General features: G+C 44.3%; 1 protein-coding gene across 7 annotated transcripts in view; it reads right to left on the reverse strand.

Moving 5' to 3' along the window:
- Positions 1–15,913, reverse strand: part of CPLANE1 (ciliogenesis and planar polarity effector complex subunit 1) — a 137,380-nt gene that overhangs the window by 38,746 nt on the left and 82,721 nt on the right. For all 7 annotated transcript variants that reach the window (XM_062212626.1, XM_062212627.1, XM_062212623.1 and 4 more), the window contains 7 exons: positions 15,000–15,054; positions 14,005–14,109; positions 9,355–9,444; positions 8,139–8,248; positions 7,591–7,786; positions 7,260–7,406; positions 3,406–3,659 (listed from right to left, as the gene is read on the reverse strand). In XM_062212626.1, the coding sequence (XP_062068610.1) occupies positions 3,406–3,659; positions 7,260–7,406; positions 7,591–7,786; positions 8,139–8,248; positions 9,355–9,444; positions 14,005–14,109; positions 15,000–15,054 (957 nt within the window). The remainder of the gene's footprint in view (positions 1–3,405; positions 3,660–7,259; positions 7,407–7,590; positions 7,787–8,138; positions 8,249–9,354; positions 9,445–14,004; positions 14,110–14,999; positions 15,055–15,913) is intronic.

Below are 15,913 nucleotides of genomic sequence, written 5' to 3' on the forward strand. Positions count from 1 at the left end.
TTCCAAACTTGTGTTACAATTATTACTAAACATTCTAGTAGCAACTCTTCAGTGTATATATAGTTGTACTGCTGTTACAATCAAAACCAGGAGAACAAAGGCAGTCGTTAAGCAGACATTTACCCAGTACCTGCCATGGGCAGCACAAGGTTTAGCACCCACCTTCCAGTCTCAACGGCCTGGGCTGATAGGGAAGCTCTCCCACAATTGTTAGGAACTTTTCAGAAATGCCAGCCCCTATGCCTCCCTCACAGATTCAGCAGGGCTTGCTTGCACATTACCAGAAAAGCTAGCAGGGTGACCACCACACAGCTGTCCAACTGTCTAACGCAGCAGATCCCGGAGAGCTCCTTCTTCAAACGCCTCCACTGGCCAGCTTCCTCCTGGGTCTCTTACAACCCTGGGCTGTTCTCAAGCCTGCATGTTGAATCCTCATCCTTAAAAAGGAGTGTGCCTGGACTCTCTCCTGTGCCACCGTCTGCTCTCTCCTACGATCTGAACTCTCCTACCTAGTGATTCCAACATCTGAACCTCCAGCAAACACCTAACTTCTCAGCTCCAGGAGCATATATCCAATACCTACAATCTCACAGCACCTCATGTTTCACATGTGCCTCCCTCCCCAAACCCATGCGTACATAAACACACACGAGCACTTCCTCTGCCTGAGTTTAGAAAGTGGCCCCGGTGTTCACCCAGGCTGGACACCACTGTGAATCTGTTCTCTTCTTCGTGTTCCTTAGCTGATACCTCTCTAATTCCTGTTAGTGTCTCCCTCTAGGGAAGGTTTACCTGGATTACTATTGCATACCTTAGGTGTTTGGGATCCACTGAAAACTTATCAGTGGACCTCACATAAAACTAGCAGCATAGGGATCATTTGTAAAGCTTGTTAATAATAAAGATTCCTGAGCTCTATCCCAGACTTACTTAAAAATCAGAATCTCAGGGAACCAGGGCCCAGGAGTTTGCATTTATAACAAGTTTTGAAGATGATTCTAATGAGCAGCAAGGTCCAGAACCCCAGTGAGAACAACTGGCCCCCCTGTTCCCGGTCTTAGCCTTTCCAATCTACCCTCCACACGATGCCAGCAAGTCTGGTCACGTCACTTTACTGCCGAAAGCTCTGCAGTGATCCCCACTGCCTGCTTGCAGGATGAAATCCCAGTCACTGGACATGGCAAACAATGCTTCTTTCCTTATCTATCTCCCACCGTTGTCTACTGCTACAGTGGCAAAGCGCAGACCCACAGCCTCTACCTCCAGGTAACGCTGAGACACTGCCCGGCACCTCCCACCATGCGGCATCTTTCTGCTTTGCCCACATTCTCCCTACCTGATGATCACTCATCTTCTGGAGCTCGTGAGTCACCTCTGCAAAGCCTCCTCTGATGCCCACAGCTGCACTGGCCCTGCTGAGTCACAGCAGGCCAGGCGCACCTCGGAGTCCTCACCTGCTTCATGTTTTCTTGGTGTACAGATTCAACACCTTCTGTTAGAGTCTAAGCTCCCCAGAGTGAGTAGGCACTCTGCCTTACTAGGCTTTCCATCCCCAGAACTTAGTAACAGGCCTAGCATGTAGTAGATGCTCAATAAATGTGGAAGTGAATGAATGCAAGGGTGAGCAAGCCAGAATTAAGATTAGATTTGGAAATAAGTGAAGCCTCTGGCTTTAGCTGTGCTTACTAAACTAGCTCAGAAACAGGAGGAAAAGGTTTTATGAAGGACTTTGACAGCCAACATTCAATTTGATATGATAGTTCTAAGCCCGAGTTAAAAAATAAAATCAAAATAACCAAAAAACCCATAAGAATATTAGTCCTAGATCATATTATAGAAAACCTCTAAGGAACTGATTACTAACCTCCTACATGAAGTATTTCAGAGAAATTGTGAAGAATTCAAAAGATAAGAATAAAAACATTTGTGAAGTTATAAAATCTTTCAGGGGCAGGTGTTTAGCCTAGTGGTTCAGATGCCTGTGTCCAGTATCAGAGGGTCTGGGTTCAATTCCTGGCTTCAGCTCATGACTGCAGCTTCCAACTAGCGCAGAGCCTGGCAGGCAGTAGGTGATGGCTCCAGCAGTCAGGTCCCTGCCTGGACTGAGCTTCCCAGTTCCTGGCTCTGACCCGTTCTAGTCCGGCCCAAGCCAGACCCCGCTGCCATGGGTATCTGGCTCGTACACTAGCACATGGGAGCTCCTTCGAACAACAAAAGAGTTTCAAACCCTTTAAACATAAATAAAAAGTAAACATCTTTCAGAAGAAAACAATTTGTAAGCCAGGATTCTTTGAAATCACATTCTGGTTTTGTAATTCCTGCATTTCTTTCTTCTTCTTCTTTTTTTAAATATTTGTTTATTTATTTACTTGAGCGGCAGAGCCACAGACAGAGCAAGGAAGAGACAGAAAGAGAGGTCTTCCACCTGCTGGCTCACTCCCCAGATGGCAGCAACGGCTGGAGCTGAGCAGATCCGAAGCCAGGAGCTTCTTCTAGGTCTCCCACGTGGGTGCAGGGGCCCAAGCACTTGGACCATCTTCTACTGCTTTCCCAGGCCATCAGCAGGGATTTGGATTTGGAATTGGAGCAGCCAGGATTCAAACTGGCACCCAGACGGGATGTTGACACCACATGTGGATGCTTAATCTACTACGTCACAGCACTGGCCCCAATTCATGTTTTTCTTTTCTGGTATGAAGCATAGGTTCAATTCTTAGAAGCTTAAGGGAGTGTGGTTCTCAACCAGATGTGACTTTGGGCCCCCAGAACATTTAGCAATGTCTGGAGACATTTCTGATGGTGACAATATTTCTGATGGGGTAGGGGAGCCACTGGCATTCGGTAAAAACAAGGGATAATACCAAATATCCTATATTGCATGGGACACTTCTACAACAAATAATTATCTGGCCCAAACGTGAACAGAGCTGAGGTTGAGAAACTCTAGCTTGTAGAAACCAAATCTCCGATTATTTCAAAAAACCAAGGGGCCAGTGCTGTGGCATAGCAGGTAAAGCCACTGCCTGCTGCGCCGGCATCCCATATAGGTGGCAGTTCAAGTCCCAGCTGCTCCACTTCTGATCCAGCTCTCTGCTATGGCATGGGAAAGCAGTAGAAGATGGCCCAAGTCCTTGGGCCCCTGCACCTGCATGGGAGACCCGGAGGAAGCTCCTGGCTTTGGATCAGCGTAGCTCTAGCCTCTGTAACCATCTGAGTGAACCAGCAGATGGAAGATTCTCTCATTCTCTCTCTCTCTGCTCCCCCCACCTCTCTGTAACTCTGCCTTTCAAATAAGTAAAACTTAAAAAAAAGAAAAAGAAAAACCAAGTGCCTAAAGTTGTACTACACTATAAATCTTTAACAACTCAGTTAAGAACAGAAAAATGAAAACTGAAGAGAATCTACCTTACTACTAGGCAGGTTCAGCATTTCGGGGCTGGGGAAATCCTGCTCTATGTTTTCAGCGATGTTCTGTATTGCTAGCAGCTGTTGGTCAATCTCCTGAAGCTTAGAGGTGAGACGTTCTAGGCGGCAAGCGGCAGGGCTTGGGGCAGGGCGAGGTGCAGAGATGTCCCGCGGGAGCCTCCACAGCAGATAACCTTCTGTAGAGTCCAACTCCATGCTCTGGTCTTTGAACTGGAACTCTGGTGTGGGCAGATCTAAATGTCAACAGAAGATCACAAATGATTAAGGGGATAGGCACTAGCACTGCTTGGGTTGCCCACATCCCATATCGGAGAGCCTGGGGTTGAATCCAGCCCCTATTTCCAATTTCATCTTCCTGTTAATGCACACTGTGGGAAGCAGGTGATAGCTCCAGGAAATGGGTCCCTGCCATCCACACAGGAGATCAAGATTAAAGTTCCTGTCTCCCAGGTTTCCTCCTGGCCCAGCCTGGGCTGCTATGGACATTTGAAGAGTGAACCACTGTTTATCTCTCTGACTGTTTTGTTGTTGTTGTTGTTGTTAGAGAAAGGTCTTCCTTTTTCCGCTGGTTCACCCCACAATGGTCGCTCCGAAGCCAGGAGCCAGATGCCTCCTCCTGGTCTCCATTCTCCACTGCACTCCTGGGCCACAGCAGAGAGCTGGACTGGAAGAGGAGCAACCGGGACAGAATCCAGTGCCCCAACCGGGATTAGAACCTGGGGTGCCGGCGCTGCAGGCGGAGGATCAGCCTAGTGAGCTGCGGTGCCGGCCTGACTCTGCCTTTCAAATAAAATTACATGGGACTGGTGCTGTGGCATAGCAGATAAAGCCACCGCCTGCAGTGCTGGCATCCCATACAGGCACCGGTTCAAGTCCCGGCTGCTCCACTTCCAATCCAGCTCTCTGCTATGGCCTGGGAAAGCAGTAGAAGATGGCCCAAGTCCTTGGGCCCCTGCACCCACATGGGAGACCAGGAAGAAGCTCCTGGCTCCTGGCTTCATATCAGCATAGCTTCAGCCATTGCAGCCAATTGGGGAGTGAACCAGTGGATGGAAGACCTCTCTCTCTGTCTCTCCTTCTCTCTCTTTGTAACTCTTTCAAGTAAATAAGTAAATATTTTAAAAAATAAAATACATAAAATTTTTAAAACCCACAAATGCAATACAGTTCCTTTTTTGCCCCAAAACCCTTCAGAGCATCTCCAATGCCTTTACCTTAAAGTCCAAATGCCTTAGCATGACAAAAAAGGCACAGGCACACATAATCTTTCCTATCTTCCACTCCAGCTTCATCCTGTGCCACTTCATTCAACAAACACTCCATCTGACTCCAAACATACTCAACTTTAATTTTCTCAAATTCAGTAGATTCCATCAAATCTGAGTCAGCACACAATCTCTTCTCTCAGTCCAAATGCCCTTTCTCTCTAAATCATACTTGCCTTTAAGGGTTTCACCTAGGTATCTGTCCCATTGCAACTTTCAAAAGTTGGTTGGTATAAAGGGAAACCAATGAGATACTTTAGCAGCCACAGATACTTGGTTAGATGTACATTTTAACAATCCTAACAGACTGAATGCCACAGACACAAAAGAGAGAATCAGGTAAAGTTAATTTATTTGTTAAAAAAAAAAAAGGTCCAAAAGCAATTCACTGACAGAGGCAGCATGGAAATTCAAGTATGTCAATTTAAATCTAAAAGCCAAGTCTTCCACTTTACTACACACTTTTCCAGCCTGAAAGACCACTGGCTCATTTTCCTCCACCACTGTGGACTCTGGCAGCCCCAGAACAGGACAGAGAAAATCAAAGTTTCAAAACCTGAAACATTGGCACCTAGGAGTCAGAGTTATAGTGTAGCAGGTTAAGCTGCTGCCTATAATGCCAGCATCCTATATAAGCACCAATTTGGAGACCCAGCTGCTCCACTTCCAATTCAGCTCCCTGATATGCCCCTGGGAATGCAGTGAACCATGGCTTAAGGACTTAGGCTCCTGCCAGCCAGGCTGGAGACCCATATGAAGCACCAGGTTCCTGGCTTTGGCTTGGCCCAGTCCCAGCCATTGCAGCCATTTAGGGAGTGAACCAGCAGATGTTAAGATGTCTCCTCTACCTCCCTTCTCTGTTAAGTCTGCCTTTCAAATAAAATAAATAAAACTTGGGGGCTAGCGCTTTGGCACAGCATGGTAAGCCGCTGTAAGCAGTGCCAGCATCCCTTATGGACACTGGTTCAAGTGCTGGCTGCTCCACTTGCAATCCAGCTCCCTACTAATGCAACTGGGAAATCAATGAAAGATAGCACACATCCTTGGGCCCCTGTACCCTTGTGGGAGACCTGGAGGAAGCTCCAGACTCCTGGCTTCAGCCTGGCCCAGTCCAGGCTATTGCAGCCATCTGGGGCATGAACTAGTGGATGGAAGAACTCTCTTTCTCCTCTCTCTGTAACTTTCCCAAATAAATAAATCTTTAAAAATAAATAATAAATAAATCTTCAAAAACAAACCAAACCAAACCTTGGCATGTGGTTTGTAATACATGTGCTCGAATACTTCCCAAGTTAGGGGCTCCCCCCACCCATTTCCTCCTTGCTCCTCCTATCTCCTGAGTATCCGTTGGCTATTGACAAGGACCAGGCATTACCAGATTCTGTACCAAGAATCTTACAACCACAAAGCAGGCTTCAGGCTGCCCAACAGCTGTGGAACCCAGTAAAGACATCAGTTCTTTGTTGCAGTAAGTCTGACTACATGCTGGATAATTATTACAGGGTATAGGAACTTCGGGTCGGTGAGAAGTATTCTTACTAAATCTTAGAAAAATTTACCACAATGCAACCTAATTTATTATAACACTGAATATTTTACTGGAAAAGCATTGCTGGTTACCATACCTGTTTATTTTCAATGTGCCAATTTAGAGTTTTCTTTGTAAGTATGAGAATTCCCATTTTAGAAAATGTTTATTTTTACTTTATATGAAAGGCAAAGAGACAGGGATAGACAAAGACAGAGATTTTCCATGCACTGGTTCACTCCCCAAATGCCCCTAACAGTCACAGCTGAGCCAGGCCAAAGCCAGGAGCCCAGAACTCAGTATTGGATTTCCATATGTGAGACAGGGACTCAAGTACTTAAACCCAGTCTGCTGCCTCCCAGGGTCTGCATCAGCAGGAATTTGCATGAGAAACAAAGGAGCAGGCACTGCACTACGGGATGCAGATGTCTCAAATGGTACCCTAAGCACTGTGCAAAAACACTGGCTCTGGAGTTCCTTGTTAACGTCAAGACACCGATGAACTCTTACAGAACATGTGAGAAAAAAAAAACATGGGGACAGAGATCTGTGGCCTCCTTACAAAACATCCATGAATACAAGCTTTTCAGTTATTTCTATCCTGTATTACCTGTCCACTCTCCTTGGCAAAGGACTAGCCTTTCTCTCATTTCTTTTACAGTGGTCAGTACTTATCTCTTTTTATTTTCTAAAGATTGATTTCTATACGTGAAAGGCAGAGTGATAGAAACAGACGGAGGGGAAGAGAAAGGGGAGGAAAATACAAAGAGCACAACCCTCCCTCAGCTGGTAAAGCCCGAAGCGCCATCTGGGTCTACAGCACAGGTGGCAGGGGCCATGACACTTCAGCCATCCTCTGCGGCCCTCCTAGGCACATCAGCGGGAGCCAGATTGGAAGCAGAACAGCCGAAACTTGAACTAGCGCTCTGATCCTGGCATTGCTGGTGGCAGCTTGGCTCACCATGACACAACGCTGACCAGTGCTTATTTACAATATGATAGTAATTCAGGGGACAGGGAGGGTTATCTTGGCCATTCACCTCTGTCCTGCAGCATGACTGGTGGCACAGGTGAGCAAACTTCAGGCTCCTCCACTTCTGAAATGCCTGCTCTCCAACTTTTTCCTTCCAGACAGGCTAGAGTCCCTTTAGCAGGTTTAGGTAAATCCACAGCAGAACTGGAACAGTCTATCAAGAATATGAAAGGCATAAAAAGATTCTAAATAAGGTAATTAGATTAACAGCACATTGATCATTGTGAACATAAACATCCAAAATGACAGTGGGAATACAGATGCAAGCAGGGTAACAATGCTGAATTAAAGAATTTTTCAAAAGCTACTTATTTAAAACAGAGGAAAAAAATTATTACCTTGACTGTTAAACTTGTGTGGGGGAATAGCATTAGTAATTGAAGCAGCCAGATAATGTAACTCTGCAGATGACGGGGCTTCCCTGTGGTCGCTCTGCGGTCTGCTAACACCGTCAGGGGGAGACTCTTCTGCAACAGGTGATTCCTGCGGATCATCAGCTTGAATGTCAATCACCTTTATGTAAGAGCGGCCAGTCTGAGTCAAAACACGTAATAAAAAGCAAACAAACAAACAAAAAGATTACATTCCTTTTCTTCCACATGGCTACTCCGCAAAATAAGGTTTAATTCTTCATTCTTATTTATAACAAGGTAAGAAAAGCTTGTATGTGGCCTAACTTAGTAAAAGCTACGGGAGTACATTATTAGTCTTCGTTTCCTAAATTTTGGGAACACAATAGTGCTTTCACCTTTCCTACAAAGCTACATATATAACATATTTTTAGCCTCATTTCACCTATTCAGTCGAATGATGTCAGGATGATCACTACACATTTTAGCACAAAACTAGACTGATTTCTGAATAAAACACAAACCAAACTCGTTACCGTAGGAAGTGCTGAAGGCGATAAAGCTTTCTCTGGTATTTCTGTGGAAAGTCTGAGGTTTAGACATACATCTGGAACCAACTGCTGAGGAACTTCCAAAGGCTGATGTTCTAGAAATTAAAGAAACAAAAATAAAGAATGTAAAACATGTCTGTAAATAGCTCAAAATAATTAACTACACCAAATTAACATCAAACTGTAAAATATATTTCTGGGAAATCTAAGTAGAAGCTTCATGTTTACAAATAAAACAAATTCTATTCTATTCTAAGGGCAATTTATTCTCTAGAGTACTTCCTAATTCAACATAGTCTGTTGCTTTTCTCACTGTGGTGACAGATACTTTTTGTTTTTTATCCATGGTTTCTGGCTCATAACTTTCTTCCCCAAGGTGGGTCACAGGAACTTTTTTCTTCCCTGTCTCTCTCTGACCTACACCCTCTGATAGAGAAGACCCTCTTACTTCATATTAGATTGTATCCTATACTCTGGAAAAACAAACACTACACGAAGGGTCCAAGAGGTGCTGAAACAGACAGGCCTTGCTGGTTTTCCCCACCTAGCCTATCAGCATCATGCTTATGCAACGAAGTCTCCATATAAAAATCAGTAGGACAGGGGCTGGTGTTGTGGTGTAAAGCTGCCACCTGCAGTGCCAGCATCCCGCAGGAGTGCTGGCTGAAGACCCGGCTGCTCTACTTCTGATCCAGCTCCCTGCTAATGTGCCTGGAAAAGCAATGGAAGATGGCCCAAGTGCTTGGGCCTCTGCACGCATGTCAGGGACCACAATGAAGCTCCTGGCTCCTGGCTTTGGCCTGGCCCAGCCCCTGCTGTTGTGGCCATTTGGGGATGAACCAGCAGATGGAAGATCTATTTCTCTGCCTCTCTTTCTGTCTCTGCCTTTCAAATAAATAAATAAATCTTAAAAAAAAAAAAAAAAGAAATATTCAGTGGTTTTTAGAATATTTACAGAGTCTATAGCTGAATTCTGCTATCTGAAGTTCAACTATGTCACAAAAGGAAGCAGGTGTTTAGCACAGTGGTTAAAACGCAAGTCTGTGCCCCACATTTTACAGTGCTTTCATGCCAGGTCCAATTCCTGACCCGTTTCCTGCTAAGGTAGATTTTTCGTGCGTGATGGTGACTCCTAGCATGGCACTCTGCACACATAATATTTACAAGTCACTGTTCTCAGAAAAAAAGAAACAAACCATACCTGGAGAGGAAGAAATGATTTGTTGATTTTTCCCACATTCAGAAACAGCTAGTTGAGAAGTGGCTTCCTTGTCTTGTAATAAATTAGGAACTTGAGTCCATAAGAAAAAACACAGGAAGAATTTTGCAAACACAAGGAATATAAAATATATGAATACAGATAATCATATGATTTGCACAAATGGTGGTAGAAATGTGGACTGACAACAATTTGATTTTAACATAAAATCAGATATTCTTTCTATGCACATGCTGGGCCTTTATCTGAATGAGTAACAAACTCCTACTAACAAGCAGCTGGCCAGCTTTAGAAGACAAGCCAGCACTAAGGCAAAGACCCTCCAAGGCTTGCTCAAAGACATGCCCAGATAAAAACACTGGCACGTTTTATTCATTTACACTAAAAACATCTTACACATGTTCAACCTCATTCAGAAAAAAAGAAAACACAAATTAAAATAATACTTTTTGACCTACCAGATTGGCAAAGTAAAAAAACAAAACAGAACAAAATCAATGACAAACGAAGGCTCTTGTTGGGCATTGCCTAAAATCTCGATTACATATATGGCGCCTGGCGGATGTTCGAGGGGCATGTCTGCAGCTGCAGCGGTTAAAATCAGACCACCGGCAAGGATAGGTCCGCTTTAGTTCTGGACACGTGGACAGTGCGTGATCCCTATACTTTGCTTAAGGTGCCCCTGTGCGTGCTCCACCCACGCCTGCATGACCTTTTCTCTGATTGGCTCCCCTACTGCGCAGGCTTTATAAGCCTGTATACTTCCTCAATAAAGCGGTTCCTGCTTCCACAGAACCCATGGGTGCTTGTGGTGTGTTCATCCCTTACCTCTCCCGTTTGCCTTGCTGGGGAGTGTCTGTAGTGGCCCCTGCTGGTCAGGGGCCAGCCTAGGGCTTGAGACCCCAACAGGCTCTTAGGCAAGAAGATATTTCCCAAAGAATTATTTATAGGAGAAAAAACTGGAAACTGCTGAATGCAGTTTAATACAAGTGTGCTTCAAAATGTCCACAAAAATTGGAACAAAAAGATAAGTTTATTTTTGTGCCAAAAAATTTTGAAATCCAAGCATCAAAAAGTTCATTGGAAATGCACACTACAAAAAAACTATGCATGGATTTCAAAAAATTTTAGCAAGAAAATAAACTTATTTTTTCATTACATTTTTTCCAAACTTTTTGAGGTATCCTTTTAGTTTATGACACAGCTGAAAAAAAGGAATATGCTTACAAAGTACTTTTTGGTGACACAGGGAAATATTCAATGTAAGGAGAAATCAAAGTGAAATGAGAAGAGTACAAAATAAAAGTACTTCCTGTTACTCAAACTTAATCCACTCCTAAAATTGTGCTGGAAAGTTTTCAAGTAACATTATTACCATATTTCAATGGGGAACAAAGGTGTCCCAGAGCATCTGATTTTCCCAGATATCATTAAATAACTCTAAACACCTAATAACAACACATCAAGGAAACCTACATAACTGTAAAGCATTTTAAACATCATTTCTTCAATAACATCCAGTTAATTCACCAGTATGCATGCAACATGCAATAATATTGAACACACCACATACAAATTACCTTCAACACTGCAGCAAGTTTGCATTATGTTCTAAGTATACTAAAATGAAGTAACTCAAGGAAGTTCCAAAGTTTGTGGAAAATGGAATTAAAATGCAAGTTTATATCGGTGCAAAATCGTGTGATATCCATTTATATGAGTATGTTAAAGAGTAACATGTACTCTGGGAGCTGGCACTGTGGCACAACAGGTTAAGCCATGGCCTACCACGCCAGCATCCCATATGAGAATGCCAGTTCGAATCCTAGCTGCTCCACCTCTGATCCAACCCTCTGTAATGTACCCGGGAAAGCAGCAGAAGATGGCCCAAATGCAGGGGACCCTGCCACCAATGTGGGAGACTCAGATGGAATGGCAGGCTCCCAGCTTCTGCCTGGACTAGCCCCTGCTGTTGCAGTCATTTGGGCAATGAGCCAGCAGTAGATGGAAGATCTCCGTCTCTCCCTCTCTCTCTCTCTGTCACTCTTTTTTTTCCTCTTCACTGTCTTTTTTTCTTTTGTTTTGAAAGCTTTTACTTAATAAATGTAAATTTCATAGCTACAGTTTTTGGCCTCTGTTACTCTTTCAAGTAAATAAACTGAATATTAAAGAGAGAGAGAGAGATTATAAAGGAGAATGTTCAAAGGTACCTGGACAAAAACAAACATGGGGACTTACGTGGGTTAGATTCTCAGGAGAAAACTACAGAAGAGGGCAATACCTAGACAATGAGGGTTCAGACAGTAAAGGAGGAACTTGTGGTATATATTTTATCAAACTGTCATTGGCTGGGGACAGTGCTGTGGTGCAGTGGACGAAGCCACCACTGAAACACTGGCATCCCTTATAGGTGCCAGATGGGCATTGGTTCCCGGCTGCTCCACTTCCAGTTCAGCTTCCTGCTACCACACCTGGGAAAGCAGTGGAAGATGGTCCAGTCCTTAGGTCCCTGCACTCACATGGGAGACCCTGGCACAGCACCGGCTGTTGTGGCCATTTGGGGAGTGAACCAGAGGATGGAAGATCTCTATCTCTCCCTCCCTCTCTGTAACTATACTTTTCAAATAAAATTTTTTAAAGAACTATTTATTTATTTGAGCAGGAGAGTTACAGACAGAGAAATGGAAAGACAGAGAGGTCTTCCATCCACTGGTTCACTCTCCACAAGGTCACAGAGGCCAGAATAGGGCTAATCTGAAGCCAGGAGCCAGAAGCTTCTTCTGGGTCTCCTATGTGGGTTCAGGGGCTTAAGCATTTGGGCCATCTTCCCCTGCTTTCCCAGGCCAGAGCTGGATCTGAGGGGAGCTGGATTGGAAGAGGAGCAGTCAAGACATGAATCTGTGCCCAGATGTGATCCCAGCACCACAGGCAGAGAGTGGCTTAACCTACTATACCATAGTGCTAGCCCCTCAAATAAATAAATCTTAAACAAAAAGTCCTAGCTATGCTGCTTTCAATCCAACTTCCTGCTAATGGGGAGGCAGCAGATGATCACCCAAGTGCTTGGGTCTCTGCCACCCACATGAGAGATAAAGATGGAATTTCTGGCTACTGGCTTCAGCATGGCCCAACCCTGGCTATTGCAGGCATTTGAGAAGCGAACTAGCATACACTCTCTCTCTCTGTCTCTCCCTCTTTCTGACACTCTGCCTTTCAAATAAATCTTCTTAAAAATGTTATTGCCAGACTGGCGCTATGGCGCAGCAGGTTAATGCCCTGGCCTGAAGTGCCGGCATCCCATATGGATGCCAGTTCGAGATCTTGCTGCTCCATTTCAGATCCAGCTCTCTACTACGGCCTCAGAAGGCAATAAAAGATGGCCCAAGGCCTTGGGCCCCTGCATCTGCGTGGGAGACCTGGAAGAAGCTCCTGGCTCCTGGCTTTGGCCTGGCCCAGCCCTAGCTGTTGCCTGTTGGGGCCATTTGTGGAATGAACCAGTGGATGGAAGATCTCTCTCTCTCTCTCTCTCTCTCTCTCTGCCTCTCCTCTCTGTGTAACTGTGTCTTTCAAATAAATAAGTAAATCTTTAAAAAAAAAAATGTTATTGCCAGGGCCAGCGCTGTGGTGCAGCGGGTTAACGCCCTAGCCTGAAGTGCCGGCATCCAATATAGGCGCCAGTTCGAGATCCAGCTGCTCCACTTCTGGTCCAACTCTCTACTGTGGCCTGGGAGAGCAGTGGAGGATGGCCTGGGTCCTTGGGCCCTGCACCCACATGGGAGACCCAGAGGAGGATCCTGGCTTGGGATCAATGCAGCTCTTGCCGTTGTAGCCAGCTGGGGAGTGAACCATCGGATGGAACACCTCTCTCTCTCTCTCTGCCTCTCCTCTCTCTGTGTAACTCTTTCAAATAAATAAATAAATCTTTTAAAAAAAAGTATTGCCAAAGGGTATGGTTACAGCTAATCCAGTTAATCTTCATCTTCTTCATAGTTTGTTATATCATCCAAATTTTCAATAATGAACAAATTATTTTTAAAATAATAGTCTTTTACAGTAAGATAATATTAGAGTTAAAAAACACAATTCTGTACAGTTAAACCATTTGCTAAAAGTCTGAAAAAAAAAAAAAAGATAACTATGAAACAATCAGCAAAGCACTATTCAAGATCCTACTTGTAACGGTTACTTGAATGAGGAAGCTGTCAGGCAACATTCCAGATAATGGATCCTCCAACACTTCCTATCTGCTCTCCTTCTGGTCACAGGACTTGCTCCTCCCATTCTGCACCTGTTATATTCCTCTTCCAGCTCCACCTTGACTAGCCCCAGCTCCAAGCCTCTCAACCTTACACATGGAATCCCAGTCAACATAATTGAATGGCATAAAATACCTGATTCAAAGCATTATTTCTACTGACCTAGGCTGCTATTCATGTCTATTCATTTAGTCATTGAATAAATATCTTTACTACCTTTTACTTAAGCTATCCTAAATTCAGTTTGTACCTGGGTTGGGCAGAAGAACCTGGGACAAATTATTGAAAGTTCCTTTTAAGTCGCTGCCTTAAAGACAAAGACTAGATCTATTAAATATGTCAAAATATATGGGTTTTAAAAAAGGGAACACCTTACCTGGGTCTGTATTTGTACTTGCATCATGACTTCCTATAGCTTTCTTTCTTACAGAAGCCATGAAATGCAGTCCAGCTGAAGTAGTAACATCATCTTGTAGCATTTCTTAAATACAACAAAACATTACAAGAGATCACTAAAAAGCCAACAGACCACTCTGGGAGCCCAGAAGCATAGTACCTAACTCAAGAGAGGTGAGGCAGGGCCGGCGCTGTGGTGCAGCAGGTTAAAGCCCTGGCATCTCATATGGACGCCAGTTTGTGTTCTGGCTGCTCCACTTCTCATCCAGCTCCCTGCTGATGTGCCTGGGAAAGCAGCAGAGGATGGCCCAAGTCCTTGGGCCCCTGCACCAATATGGGAGACCCAGAAGCTCCTGGCTAATGGCTTCAGATTAGTTTGGCTCCAGCCATTGCGGCCATTTTGGGAGTGAACCAGCAGAGGGAAGACCTCTCTCGGTAACTCTTTCAAATAAATAAAAATAAATCTTAAAAAGAAAAAACATAAGTAGTGGTTCAGATTGGGCCTACAGGTCACAGGCTGTCAACCACTGATTTGAAACACACACAGGACGGACACTTGGCCTAGCGGTTAAGATGCCCACATCCCATATGGGAGACCTGGGTTAGATTCCAGGCCTCAACTCCCACCAATTCCAACTTCCCACCAATGCAGACCCTGGAGGCAAAGGTGACCACCCATGTATGAGTCCTTGTTACAGCATGAAATACCTGGACTGTGTTCCACACTCCTGGCTCCAGCCACAGTGACTGTCAGCATTTGAGGAGGGAATCAGAAAATGGGAGCTTTCTCTCCCTGTTTGTGTGTATCTCTCTGACTCTCAAAATAAATATATAAATAAAACTTAACAACAACAAAACAAACACACATATCCCCCATATTTGTCAAAGATAATATGAAATTCATACTGAATATAGTTCTAGAAGCTGATTTCTACCTCTTAACTTACCTATTACAATATTCATGCAAATACATACCAAAAGGAATGTCAAAATCTTCCAAAGGCTGAGGAGCAAGATGTTCCTGTGGTTCCTAAATGAATAAACTATAATTAACTAAAGACATCTATTATTTTTGAAAACAAACAAACAAACAAACAAAAAACCATTCACTAGGAAGACTGCTGATTCCTTAACTACAGGTTCAGTTTCTATTTTTCTAGCTTAATTATTTGTCCTATCAAATTTTTTATCATAAAATAACTTTATAAGAGTTGACAAAATTCAGAAGTCCAGCAATAAAAAGGAGTATTAACAATTTAGTGTGAGGTTATTAACTTATGTGCAATTCTCCATTGCAGAGTCTCTTCAAGGCACAAATAGTTACTGCACCCCATTAAAATTTTTCATGGAGTCAACAAATATTTTAGGGGTAGGTGGTACAATGGTGCAGCAGGTTAAGCCACCACTTTTTTTTTCAATTTCACAGGTAGAGTTACAGACAGTGAGAGAAAGAGACACAGAGAGAAAGATCTTCCTTCCATTGGTTCACTCCCCAAATGGCCACTACAGCCCCCGAGCTAAGCTGACCTGAAGCCAGGAGCTAGGTGCTTCCTCCTGGTATCCCATGTGAGTGCAGGGGCCCAAGCACTTGGGCCATCCTCCACTGCCCTCCTAGGTCACAGCTGGACTGGAAGAGAAGCAACTGGGACAAGAACCCGGCGCCCATATGGGATGCCAGTGCCATAGGTGGAGGACTGACAAAGTGAGCCACGGCGCCGGCCCCAAGCCACCACTTTTAACACTTGCAACCCATTTGAGTACTGGAATGAGTGTTAGCTATTTTGGCTTCTGATGCATCTCCCTGGTAATGCACTTGGGAAGGTAGCAGAAGATGGCCCAACCTCCTGGGCTCTTGACACCCACATGTGAGACTAGCATAGAGTTCCAGG

Source organism: Lepus europaeus, chromosome 15, assembly GCF_033115175.1.
Source record: "Lepus europaeus isolate LE1 chromosome 15, mLepTim1.pri, whole genome shotgun sequence".
In the NCBI taxonomy this organism is placed as follows: Eukaryota; Metazoa; Chordata; class Mammalia; order Lagomorpha; family Leporidae; genus Lepus; species Lepus europaeus.